The sequence below is a fragment of the Notechis scutatus genome, chromosome 14 (assembly GCF_049901735.1).
Source record: "Notechis scutatus isolate UNSWTSFEM ecotype Mainland chromosome 14, rNotScu1.2, whole genome shotgun sequence".
Taxonomy (NCBI): Eukaryota; Metazoa; Chordata; class Lepidosauria; order Squamata; family Elapidae; genus Notechis; species Notechis scutatus.
This window is the reverse complement of record NC_142022.1, coordinates 6276927-6290655: the sequence shown is the minus strand read 5'-3', so window position 1 is coordinate 6290655 and position 13729 is coordinate 6276927. Positions and strand designations below refer to the sequence as shown.

The 13729-nt window shown below is 50.7% G+C and overlaps 1 protein-coding gene across 1 annotated transcript; it reads left to right on the top strand.

Annotated features, from left to right (window-relative positions):
• The first annotated feature begins 1801 nt into the window (after positions 1–1801).
• Positions 1802–13187, top strand: LOC113427054 (dual specificity protein phosphatase 10-like). The gene is made up of 4 exons (XM_087943176.1): positions 1802–2047; positions 8461–9659; positions 10974–11273; positions 12403–13187. The coding sequence occupies exons 2-4, from the start codon at positions 8474–8476 to the stop codon at positions 12666–12668; spliced, it is 1752 nt and encodes a 583-aa protein (XP_087799302.1). The 5' UTR covers positions 1802–2047; positions 8461–8473; the 3' UTR covers positions 12669–13187.
• Positions 13188–13729: the final 542 nt, after the last annotated feature.

The following is a 13729-nucleotide window of genomic DNA, read 5'->3' as shown; positions in this document are numbered from 1 at the left end:
GCAGGGCTTAATTTCACCTCGTGCCTAGAAATCATGCTGGGCCTTCCTATCGGTGGAGGCCGTATTGTTGGAGAAACACGGTAATCGTTGCTTTAAAAAATAGGGCAAGTAAGTACCACATTTGTTCCTTTGTTCACAAGACACTGCCTCCGTCATAAATATGAGTCAGTTACCAAGTGTCTGAATTTTAATCACGTGGCCATAGGGATACTGCAGTGGTCATAAGTCTGAAAAAGGGTCATAACCTTGATTCAACCCTGAGCTACAAATATTCCCCTTTAAGTGGCCCTAAATTGTTTTTTTTTTCCTGTGCCATTTTACCATTTATAATGGTTACCTTTGATGATGATTATTAATATTGAACTAAATATCAACTTTATTCATAAAATGCATTGGCCATCCATCTTGGACCCAGATTTACTGAGGACAATATACGGACTCTGTAAACCGCTTATTAGAGGGGGCTGTAAAAGACTGTGAAGCGGGATATAAGTCTAAGGGCTGTTGCTATCTTACCACAGAATGAACTATCAAATTAACAGTATTAAATATGAAATTAATATCAAATGAAATATCAAATTAAATCTGTTAATTATTACCTGGCATCGATGACCATCACTGCCTTGAGTTAAAGATCAAAAGGCAGGATGGATTTACCAACCCAATTTATATGGCTTTTAATAAAATACGATACCATCTAAAAAAATGAATAGAATAGAATACAGAATAGAATAGAATGTAGAATATAAAGAATAAAATAGAATAGAATGTAGAATAGAAAGAATAGAACGAATAACATATAGAAGAGTTGGAAGGAACCTTGCAGGTCATCTAGTCCAACCCCCGCCTAACCAGGAGACTGTACACCATTTCTGAATTGTCTCTTCTTGAAAGCTTCCAGGGATGAAGCTCCCACCACTTCCGACTTCTGTCCCATCAAGTAGATCGATGTTCTCACTGTCAGGATTTCGAGGTTGAATCAATCAGAATAGAGCTGGAAGGGACCTTGTAGGTCATCTAGTCCAGAGGTCTCCGACCTTGGTAACTTTTAAGACTTGTGGACTTCAACTTCCAGAATTCCTCAGGCAACTTTGCTGGCTGAGGGATTCTGGGAGTTGAAATCCACAAGTCTTAAAGTTGCCAAGGTTGGAGACCCCTGATCTAGTCCAACCCCCGCCTACACACCATTTCTGACAGGTGGCAGTCCAGTCTCTTCTTGAAAGCTTCCAGGGATGAAGCTTCCACAACTTCTGAAGGCAACTTCTGTTCCGTGGGTCGAATAATAATAATAATAGTAATAGCAATAATAATAATAATAATAATAATAATAATAATAATAATAATAATAATAATAATAATAATAATAACAATAGCAACAATAGCAACAATAACAGCAACAATAACAGCAACGGCAACAATAGCAACAATAATAACAGCAACAGCAACAATAATAATATAATAATAGGATTTTTTTTAAAAAAAACCCGAATAATAATATTAATTGGGGGGGAAGAATTAAGAGGCTGTAATAATGAGTGCATTGCACTCCACCTTTCTCTGGGTGCATCCTGGAAAAATGCACGGCGTGGGACCCCAGCCCGCCTACCCCCTTGCAAACCCCCCCACGTTTGCCAAGGGGGTCTCCCCTTGCCGCCTGCGTCCCAGTGAATGGACCCACCTGCCGGGTCACGTGCCGCCCCGTGACGTCACCCTTCCCCGGGAGAGAGCCGGGCCGGCTTCTGATTGGCGGACGATGAGGTCACCCTGCCAGCAGCGGCTCCAACTCCCCCCCCCGCTCTCCGCGCCTGCCCTGCTTTCCCCAGCCGGAGCCTCGCGCCCGCCCCGAGCAGAGGAGGAAAAGGGGGGAGAGAAGAAAAAGCGACAACACAACACAACACAACTTCGCAACCAGACGGGAGGGAGAGGGGGAGATCCCCGCGTTTGCAAAGCAGCCTGCCAAAAAGGAGGGATCCGGAGCCCGGGCTCCATCCGGGATCGAGCGATCCTCGTCGCCTTCAATGATTTTCGGCTGGAGGATGTGATGCAGGTGAGTGCAAAAACACCTGGGAGGGGGAGGAGAGGGAGGGGGCTGCGTGGGGAAAAGGGGAACACGAAGAGGCTTGCTTTTTTTTTTTTTGCTGCCCCCTCCCCACTTTTGCAAAGGGGGGGAAGAGATTGGGAGCAGGAAGGGAGGAAGCCCCCGCCGTTGCGCTTACACAATTTGCGTTGTTGTGCGGTGCATGGAAGGAACTGGACCTCGGGGTGGGGGTGGGGGGCAGGAAGAGCAACGGGGGTATCTAACGGTGGAAACTGCCCCCTCCCCAACAAACGCCCCTATACCGCCACGCGGGCACCGATTTGGGAGCCGAAGGAGAATTGCATCCCCCTGGGTGGGTTTTGTTTTGTTTTCGCATTAAGGGGGGGAGGAGAAAGAGAATAGAAAGGGGAGGGGGTCCCATTGCCCTATTTGGGTGGGTGGGTGCAGAGAGGGGGTCTTCCAGGCATGCACCCCGCAGCCACAAAGGTACCCGGGCAGAGGAAGGTGAGGGGGTTCAGGATTGGGGGTGCAGGGTGGGAAGAGAGGAAAGCTGCGTGGGTGAATTGTGGTGGCTGTCTTGGTTGTTGTGACAGGTCGTCTTGGGGGGTTGCGTGGGAGACGGAGGAGGGAGGGGGAAAAGGCTCTTAGGGATGCTCGGAGGATTTTGGGGGTGGGGGCGGAAGGGAAGGGTTTCTGTTTTGCATCCTAGCTATGAAGCCTGGAGTTTTAAAGCAAGGAGCCTCATGACTTATGACACCAGGGGTTATTTTTAAGCCGGTGATGCCACACAGGGTTGGTTGCAAAGGTGGCTGCTGCTGTGTGTGTTTGTGTATGTGTGTTGGGGTTTGCATGTCTGTGTGTGTGTGTGTGTGTGTGTGTGTCCATCCACAGGCAGGGGATTGGCATCAAAGAAAGAGGTTGGGTAAAACAAAGGAACCCCCGGTGGCTGAGCTTCACATTATTATTATTATTTAATTAAATTTTTAATTCGGTGCAGGGATTTTTAATTAGATGTGTGTGTGTGTATGTGTGTGTGTGTGGGGGGAAGTGTGTTTAAAGACAACAACCCACCCCCCCTCCTTCAAAAGGGCAAGGTTCTGGGTGCAAAGGCGAGACAGAAATTAAATAAGTTGATATCAGCTTCTCTGTTTCATTTCTTTATGCTTTGTTTTAACAATTCAAGAGTTGCACAATATTTGTAGATTAGATGACGCAAGAGAGGGGGGTGATGTAGACACACTTGGGGTGTTGAAGCTGTGTAGATGATGTTTTAGAAGGGACACACCTGTAGAGTGAATAAGGGGGGGGGTAGGCAATTTGTTATGTTTTTTTTTTAAAGTTTTACATGCTGCTTTTGCAGAAAAAAAAGGGAGTTTGGGTCAAAGCTGTTGAAACTAAGTTGTTGTTGTTGTTGTTTTTAAGTGACTGGGTTGAGCTATCCATTGGCAAGGAGGGTTCTCCCAGCCTCAGTTTTTTCACCTGCATAATGGGTATAGCATTGTTGATGATGCTTGACTTGCAACAAAATCTCCGGGGGATTTAGATCGGAGATTTTCAAAAGCTCTGCCAAGGGATTCTGGGAGTTGAACTTGAGGCTTCGCTTATGTAAAGCAGGAACTCTTTTTGCTTTTCTGATAAGCTGGTTTGTTGAAACACTGCTGGGTTGTGTCTTTTCTCACAATTAGATGTGTGTCTTTGCATCCCATCTTAGATTCGATTGCAGTGTCCTCAATCTATAGCAGTATTTCCCAACCTTGGCAGGTTTAAGAGGGGTGGACTACAACTCCCAGAATCCCCCATCCAGCAGGCTTTAATATGGGTGGACTACAACTCCCAGAATCCCCCATCCAACAGGCTTTAATATGGGTGGACTACAACTCCCAGAATCCCCCATCCAACAGGCTTTAATATGGGTGGACTACAACTCCCAGAATCCCCCATCCAGCAGGCTTTAATATGGGTGGACTACAACTCCCAGAATCCCCCATCCAACAGGCTTTAAGAGGGGTGGACTTCAACTCCCAGAATGCCCCATCCAGCAGGCTTTAATATGGGTGGACTACAACTCCCAGAATCCCCCATCCAGCAGGCTTTAATATGGGTGGACTTCAACTCCCAGAATCCCCCATCCAGCAGGCTTTAATATGGGTGGACTTCAACTCCCAGAATGCCCCAGCCAAGATGCTTTCATATCTTACTTCCCGAATCGAGTTTGCAATCTTGGTGGGCATGTGTGATGTCATCGCAGGGGGACCCTCATTTTGGCATCACTGTGGTTTGTTTGGAGGCAAACTGGCTTATTAAGATGGGCCACGTCCTTCGGAGGATGTTTTTACTGGCTGTTCCGACTTCTTCCTCTGGGCACAGCAGCACAAATAAGCCCGCTGATTTCTAACAAGCCAACTTCAGAGGCTCTGCTCTGATTGGCGAACACCAGGGCTTGTCTCCATGGCACACACTCCGTGAAGATGCCGTGGCTGGAGGCCCATCGTTGGCCAACCCAGAGGGCTAGGAAGTGGCCAAAGAGACAGGTGGGGCTGAGTTCCTATCTATCGCCCACCAAGTCAGGGTGGAGAAATGCCCGCACCGATCTTTCATCCTTGGCAGTTGGAGATCTTACAGCCAGTTTTCCTCAAAATTGACAACTTTAGAGAAAATCATGCTGGCTGAGGGATTCTGGGAGTTGAAGCCCACCCCTCTTAAATCATGCTGGCTGGGGGATCCTGGGAGTTGAAGCCCACCCTCTTAAATCATGCTGGCTGGGGATTCTGGGAGTTGAAGCCCACCCCTCTTAAATCATGCTGGCTGGGGATTCTGGGAGTTGAAACCCACCCTCTTAAATCATGCTGGCTGGGGATTCTGGGAGTTGAAGCCCACCCTCTTAAATCATGCTGGCTGGGGGATTCTGGGAGTTGAAACCCACCCCTCTTAAATCATGCTGGCTGGGGGATTCTGGGAGTTGAAACCCACCCCTCTTAAATCATACTGGCCGGGGGATCCTGGGAGTTGAAGTCCACCCCTCTTAAATCATACTGGCTGGGGGATTCTGGGAGTTGAAGCCCACCCATCTTAAATCATGTTGTCTGGGGGATTCTGGGAGTTGAAGCCCACCCCTCTTAAATCATGTTGTCTGGGGGATTCTGGGAGTTGAAGCCCACCCCTCTTAAATCATGTTGTCTGGGGGATTCTGGGAGTTGAAGCCCACCCTCTTAAATCATGTTGTCTGGGGAATTCTGGGAGTTGAAGCCCACCCATGTTAAAGCCTGCTGAGGCTGAGAAACCTTGTCCTGCCAAGAGACAGATTCCCATCCCATTTTTCTTTTTCTTAAGTCCTGGGAAATCTTTAGCTCTTTCTTCACCCCTGGCTGGTTTCGCTGCCTGTCTCTTCCTCCTCGCCCGCCCTGCTTCCCCCCCCCCCCCCCCCCAAGAAAGTTGCCCAGCATCTCCTGGGCCAAACGGTGAGCTCATCCCGGGGTGAAACCCAAGAAGCCCCCATGTCCTCATCACCATGCCAGCCTCTGAGCTCAGGTCGGTATTTTTAGAGACATTGTCCAACTTTCTCTCGCTGAAAGGAAGGGAAAGTGCCTTAAGGGAACCTAGCGGGCTGTGGGACAGGTCAAAAAGGTAAGCTCTGGAGAGGGAAAATGCCCGCATGTGCCCAAGTGTGTGTGTGTGTGCATGTGTCTACATGTTTTGTGTGAGCAAAGCCCGTCTTTAAACAATCTTATTATTCAACAAGTCTGCACTGAAGTGTGTCAAAACGTGCATGCAAAGAACCTGCCTTGCTTTGCACAGATTCACCAGGGAGGAGCTGCAAACAGATCCTGAAGCAGTAGGAGCTGTTTTTCAAACCCCCGCCCTCCCCCCAATCTCTCCACACCCCTGCGAGGTAGGCCACAGAGATTCAGGGCTGAGCAGGGGAATGGGATGGGATCGACCGATGGACTTGAACGTGGCTTTGCGCAAACGCAACATTCACCTAAATGCACGTCCCAGCAGGGATTCTCTGCAAGAGGATTTGCACACCTGTGGATCTACTCATGGACAAAGGTTACGTCGTGCTGGTTGTGTGTGTGTGTGCGTGTGAAAAGCAGACTTGTTGGGCATTGGTCATTCGTGCCAGTTGGTGGGACTGGAACAGAAAGCAGCACGCCAAGGAATTTATATGGTAGATTTGAGGGTGCAACTGTTCCAGTTGGGGTTGGGGATTACTTTGATGAATTGGGATTAGTCAACAGGTAGTTATAAGCAAAATACAGGTCATTCTCAATTTATAAGTTTGTTTTTATTGATCGTTTGAAGTGCACTGAAAAAAGGGACTTAAGTTACTACCGTTTTTCACACTTACGACCGTTGTAGCCTCTCCCTGGTCACCTGATAAAAATTAACACGCTTGGCCACTGACTCGTATTTATGATGGTTTTCAGTGTCCTGGGGGTCACGTGATCCCCTTTGGCGACCTTTTGACAAGCCAAAGTCAACGGGGAAGCCAGTCTCACTTAATAACCGTGTGACTAAATTGCAATGATTCACTTAACAACGGTGGCAAGAAAGTTCAGGGAGAAATGGGGCAAAAACTCACTTAGCAAATGTTTCCCTTAACAGCGGAAATGTGTGATCGTAGCATGAGGACCACCCGTAGATCCCTGGATAAAAATCTGGATTGCAATTCGAATTAGGGCGTGTGCCTGTGTTTTGTTGGGGTGAGACTGAAGCAGGTGTCTTCACTGAAGCATTCCCTCCTCTGGAAGGGAAGGGCCGAGGGTGACAAATGTGTTCAAATCCCCAAAATGTTGTTATTATTATTATTATTTTTAAAAAACGATTCATTTGAGTTCTGCAAGATGGAAGATTTCAGGATTTATTGGAAATTTGTGCTAGGGACAGACAAAGTAGCTTGGAAAAGGATTTTGCAAAAAAATAATAATAATGCAAAATTCAGCCGAGTCCCAGCAGTTGTTAAAAAAACCAAAAAAAAAAAAAACCTCTTCCCTATCCTGGCCTCAGTCTCCAGGTCCCTGAAATGGGCATAAGGCTCTCTGAGCTGTATTGTAAACATGGGCTCCTCTGCTTGGCGTTGCAGGGGTGTTGCTGCATGGCTAGGAGCACCTGTGACCCAGAATACGATCTGGGCTTTAGAAAGCTGGAAACCTGACAGAGGACGCCTTGCCAAAAAGCTGAGCCATAAAAAGAAGTTAGCCTAAACGCATCGAAATGTTATTGGATTACGACTGCGTGGCTGTGGGGTGAGGGCACGGAGGGTGGCAGCCATGCGGGAAGCATCAGTAAATAAAAGGGCTGGGGGGGCTTCAGGGTTTGAAATAATAGCAGGAGATACTGAACGAGGGATGTTAATGGTGGGGGTGATCCCTTCCTTCGTCTCTTCATTTTTCCTTACTCCCTTCCATCCACACCTCATCTACTCCCTTCCTTCCTCTCTTTCTTCCCTTCCTTCCCTCTTAGTTTTTCCTTCCTTCCTTTCCTTCCTTCCTCTCTCCTTTCTTTCCTTCCCTCACTTAGTTTTTCCTTCCTTCCTTCTTCTCTCCTTTCCTTCCTTCCCTCCCTCCCTCTTAATTTTTCCTTCCTTCCTTCTCCCCCTCCCCCTTAATTTTTCCTTCCTCCCTTCCTTCCACCCTTTTCCCTTCCTTCCTTCCTTCCTCTCCTTTCCTTCCCCTCTTTAATTTTTCCTTCCTTGCTTCCTTCCACCCTTTTCCCTCCCTCTTAATTTTTCCTTCCTTCCTTCCTTCCTTCCTTCCTTCCTTCCTTTCCTTCCTTCCTTCCTTCCTTCCTTCCTTCCTTCCTTTTCCTTCCTTCCTTCCTTCCCTCCTCCCTCTTAATTTTCCTTCCTTCCTTCCTCCTTTCCTTCCTTCCTCCCCTCCCTCCCTCTTAATTTTTCCTTCCTTCCTTCCTCCTTTCCTTTCCTTTCCTTCCTTCCTTCCTTCCTTCCTTCCTTCTCCCTTCCTTCTTCCTTCCTTCCTTCCTTCCTTCCTTCCTTCCCTTCCTTCTTCCCTTCCTTCCCTCCCAATTTTTCATTCCTTGCTTCCTTCCACCCTTTCCTCCCTCCCTCCCTCCCTTCCAGAACTCCCAGAATTCCCCAGCTGCCATGCTTTAAGAGTGATGAACTTCAACTCCCAGAATCCCCCCCCCCCAGCCAGCTTTCAGAACACCAGCTTTGCAAACCACTTGGAAACCTGCCCCGGGTGGCCGAGGGCTGAATTGCGCCCTGTTGCCTCTCCTGCATGGCAAATCCATTTAGCTGTTTAGTAAATTTTTGCAAGCTTGCTGGCTGGGGAAATTCATGGGAGTGGAAGTCCCCCAAGCCTTACTCCTTGGGAGACCTCCCCCCTGCACGCTAGGAATTTGGGGAGGGGAGGGGAGAGCGTGGTACTAACCTCCCTTTGGCCTCTTCCCTTTCCCCGCAGCTCAGCTTTCCCAATGCCACCCTCGCCCCTCGAAGAGCGGATCGGGGTGCTGCAGAGGCCCAAGACTTTAGCCCTACGCCTCACCCACACCTTCGTCACCCAAGGCGGTGGCGGGGAGAAGCCCCTCTCCCCCTCCGCCGTCGGCCAGGACCCCTGCGAAAGCCTCCGCCGGAGCAGCATCCTCCTCCCTGGCCATTCTCACACCCTTGACCTCAAGCCTCAGGGACGAGGGCCCGAGCGTGGCTCAGCCTGGCCGCCGCCGGACCCTACGCAGGGCGAGAAGAAAGCACCGCTGACGCCACAGCTGAAGGCGCTCCTGACTGAGGCCAACCTCAAGAAGCGGGGGGGCCTCAAGGAGAACGCCGACCCTTCGGTGGATGCTTCCCCCAGCTCCACGCTCTCCAGCCCCGCCACCACCATGCACCCCTTGAAATGCGGCTGCTGGGGCTGCTGGCGGCTGATGCGCTGCGAAGACGCCGGGGCCAAGTCCGGCCTGCGCTCCCTGGGCTGCTTCTCCAGCCGGTCCAGCCTGCGTTCCCTGGGCTGCCCGGCCTGCAGTCCGCAGGCCGTGAAGAAGCTGGGGTGCTTCTCCTGCGGCCCCGTGGCTTTGCGCTCCCTGGCCTGCCTGGCGTGCAACCTCTCGGTCAAGTCGGTCAGCTCCTCCTCCAGCTTCTGCAGCAGTGACCCCATCGTGGCCTACGACCCCCGGCTGGGGTCCTCGCCGGCGCCCAGCTGCTACGGCGGGGACGAGGAAGAGGAGGAGGAGGAGGAAGGAGGGGACAACTACACCAGCCACAACGCCTGGCCCGACGAGCTGGCTAAGAAGATAGGCCCGACGACGCCGTGGGTCCAGCCGCAATCCTCTCCCTTGATCCTGGACTGCCGCAACCTGGTGGAGTTCACCAAGGCTCAGCTGCAGGGAGCCATGCGCTTCGGAGTCGCCGACGCGCCGGGACGGCGGCGGTTCCAGCAAGGGAAACTGGCTGTGCTGGACTTCCTGTCGTCCAGGGGCACCTGTGATGGGCGGGACTCTTCCTCGCGGCAGTGTCTGTGGTCCAAGGAGGGGTCTGGCTGCAGGGGGGTCCTGGAATCTCCACCGGCTAGCCCCCCCAAGCTTCCCAAGGCAGCCCCGCCTACGCAGAACCTGCACCTGGTCCTGGATTTGGTGCCCAAAGTGGAGCAAGGACTTGGGAAGAGAGGTAAGGAGAAAAACACCTGGACTGCGGGAGACATTTGGTGTTCAAACCCGAGTTTAAACTTTGTTTCAAGATAGGATTTGATGTGGCCGTTAAGCTTGAAGGGCGGAGAAAGAAGGAGGGAGGGAGGGAGGGAAGCACCAGGGCCAGCAGGCAAGAATGCTAAGTTAGAGCCTCTTGGTTCAGGAGAAGTCTACCTTAAAAACGCACCTATCTCCCTCTGGGTGGGAGCAAGCTCCTTCTAACTAAGCCACTTCTGCCAATGGAGAAGGCGTTCCCTGAAGAAGAAGAAGAAGAAGGAAAAGGAGAGGAAGAAGAAGAAAGAGAAGGAGAAGAAGAAGGAGAAGAAGGAGAAGAAAAGAGTGGGATATATCCTTGTTTTTCATTTAAGGGGCCACCCCCTGGAGCAGTGTTTAAACACTTTAAAATAGGGAGAAACAAGGCAATTCTTTCCAGATGTGGTTTGAACCAGGAGTCGGCTGGGAGAGCCACGTGCGAGGTTATGTTGGGAGTTGTAGTTCAGCAAAACATTCCCAACCCCCCCCCCCTTGCTATCCCCAAGGCCCATTCTGAAAAAAAATAAATAAAAATAAGAATAAAACCTGGGAGGGATGTTTGGAGATGCCCTACTTTTAGCTAGCTGAATGAGGGGAGGAGCTAAGGAGGAGGGCCAGGTGCCAGGGAGACAAGTGCACCTGTCATTCCCCCTAAAACTACAACTCCCATCATGCCTTGCTTCCCAGTCCCGACGAGGAAGCTTTGATTGAACCAGGACGAAGCTTGTCCTGCTGGTTAGCTTGATATAATGGGCCAAGCATCTTTTATCCTTCTCTCCTCACACTCCTCCGTTTCCAATCTAGGGAAGCATTTCATCGGCCAAACTTGACCCCTTGTGGACTTCAACTCCCAGAATTCCCCAGCCAGCATTTTTTTAAAAAAAAACTTTACGACAGAATTGCGGCTCTCAGTTGCAGTTGGTAAGCAACCACTAGGAGGCAGTATAGGCAACCGGTTTTGTCCTTATATAATCCCACGCTGCCTCCTGGTGGTCGGTCTAAGTAAGAACACGCACAACAAAGAGCCAGAAATTAGCTCTTAGGGAATTCTGGGAGTTGAAGACCACAAGTCTGAAAGGGGGCAATTTGGAGCCCCCCCACCGGATCTTACCTAGCAGGATTGGAAAGGCAGAGAGGGGGAGAAAGCACCTTGATCTCCTGTGCTTCCACCCCTCCCGTTTTGCCACGCCTTTGAACGCCACGTCTCCGTTGTGCCCCACGGGCAGGAATGCCACCCTCACGTTTCGTGTTTTGGCCGCAGGCAGTCCGATCGGGTTGGATGCTCCGGAGATCTCGGACGAGGTGGGCTCCCCGCTGACCCCCGACTTGGAGAACGCCGAACTGAGCCCCATCCTCCCCTTCCTCTACCTGGGCAATGAGAGGGACGCCCAGAACCTGGAGATCTTGCTCCATCTCAACGTGGGCCATGTTCTCAACGTCACAACCCACCTGCCTCTCTACCACGCCGAGAGCGGGCGCCTCCGTTACAAGCGCTTACCGGCCACCGACAACAACCGACAGGACCTGCGGCAATATTTTGAGGAGGCGTTTGAGTTCATCGGTACGAGCCGAATCTTGACCCAGGTTGGGGAGTCCATAAGTGGGAAATATGGTGGGATTCAAAACATTCTTACTAGTTCTATGGGCGTGGCTTGGTGGGGCTTGGCTTGGTCGACGTCACAGGGGAAGGATATACTGCAAAATCCCCCTTCCCTCCCCACCCCACTAACCTGCTTTCCAGCTCCGTTCTCCTGTGCAGGGCAACCAAAGAAGACCCAGCCAATCAGCTGGGACTTGGGAGGCGGAGAATAGATGGGGGCGGGGCCAGTCAGAGGCGGTATTGGCCGGTTCTCTGAACTACTCAACATTTCCGCTACCGGTTCTGTTGAACCGGTCCGAACCGGCTGAATCCCACCTCTGGAAATGCTGGGAAGGAAATCCTCATGTCCACCCCTAATTCTTTGCAGGAAACATTTCAGATCTAAGTGGGGCAGGGGGGCTAAAATCTGGGCAACAGGAAAGAAAAAAAGTGAAGAGGGAGAACAGGCAATCCTTTCGAAGTTACAACGGCGCTGGAAAAAAAAAGTGTCTTTTACGGCCGTTTTCCACTCTTACGACCGTTGCAGCATCACATGATTTACCCTGGGATGCTTGACACCCAACCCACGTTTAGGGCGGTGGCAGCGTCCCTGGGGTTGTGTGCGCATCCCCTTTGGCGACCATCCGGACGAGCAAACTCAACGGGGAAGCCAGATTTCACGTGACAACTGTGTTACTTTTAACAACTGCAGTGATTCATTTAATAATTGAGGCCAGGAAGGTTGTAAAATGGGACAACATTCAGCTAACGAATGTCTCCCTTGGCAACAGAAATTTTGGGCGCAATTCCTCAAGCTAATTTCTTGCTCTTTGTTGTGCATGTCCTTTACTCAGAATGACCACAAGGGGGCAGTGTGGGATTATGTAAGACAAAACCAAGTCACATATTGCCTCCTGGTGGGTCACTTGCCAATTGCAACTGAGACTAGAAAGTCCGTCACTAAGCAACAGAGTCATAGAATTAATTTTTTTAAAAAAAGCTGGCTGGGGAATTCTGGGAGTTGAAGTCCACAACTCTTAAAAGGGGCCAAGTTTGGAGTCCTTGAGCACATCCTGCCTCTTAACGCTGCCGTTTCTCTCCCCAACTCCAGAGGAGGCCCACCAGAGTGGCAAGGGAGTCCTTGTCCACTGCCAGGCCGGCGTCTCACGCTCAGCCACCATCGTCATCGCCTACCTGATGAAGCACACCTTGATGACCATGGGCGACGCCTACAAGTACGTCAAGGGCCGCCGGCCCGTCATCTCGCCCAACCTGAACTTCATGGGGCAACTTTTGCAGTTCGAAACGGACCTCAACGCCGGCGTCACGCCCCGCATCCTCACCCCCAAGCTGGCTGGCGTGGAGACGGAGGTGTGAACTGGGATGGAGCACCACCGGGTGATCTCCGTCAACTCTCAGGGCTAGGGAAAAACAAAAGGGGGAGGGGCGTGCAATAAGGGGTTTGGGAGGCAGCAGGAGGATTGCAGGCCCCCACTCCCCAAGACGGTCAAAGCGGCAAGACGACTGCCAAATCCAGAACCTCGTAGATGTGCGTCCCAACGCACAAGGTTGCCGTAAGCTTGGTTTTTGTGGGTCTGGGCGGCACAAAATTTCAGCGGCGGCTGCGGTTTCAACCGCCCACCCCTGGCTTTTTCAAGCTGGTCTACCTTTGGCATCCAGGTGGGAAGGGAAGGGGGAGTGACTGGGTTGGGGCTGTTGTGTGCCAGGTTAATTTATTGGGTGTGTGTGTGTGTGTGTGTGTGTGTGTGTGTATAAATTAGAGGGAGCTATTTCCTTACCACTGCCTTTTTTTTTTTTTTTCAAAGAAAAGATCCAGGTTACTTCCTGTCTATGCTGTGGACAGCAGTATATCCCAATTTCTTGTGCATTTGCCAATTGTCTCTGTGTTTGTGCATCTATAAGGAGGGTTTGATGAGGGGGGGGTGTTAAATGGGATGTGGGGGCGATGAGGGTGGAACGCATTCTCCAAACTGGACACTGCACTAGCTTTCCTTCTGGGCTAACAAAAAAAAAAAACCCTTCCTACAAATTGAAAACTAGGAGTGGGACAATCATCCTTTCCTCCCCTGCTTAAAAAAAAAAAATTAAGGGAAAAAAATTAAGAGGCGGCTGCTTTAACGAGCCGCAAGTGGCAGTTGCGTTGCCTGCGTCCCAGGTGCAGATCCAAAACCTTGCATTGGTTTCTGACTATGTGGACTGAGGATTTAAAGGAGGGGAGGGGGCGAGGGATGAGAAACAGGAGCCCCCTCCTCTCCGAGCACAGTTAAAGTAGCCCACCTCCCCATCTTGGCAGGGTCTCTGCGAAAACAAAACAACAAAGTTTTTTAAATGTTTAGAAAAAACGCAAAGGGACAGAAAGGATGCTACGTCTTCCTACTGGTGGGGGAGACTACCCCTCCCATCATCCTCGGCAGGCA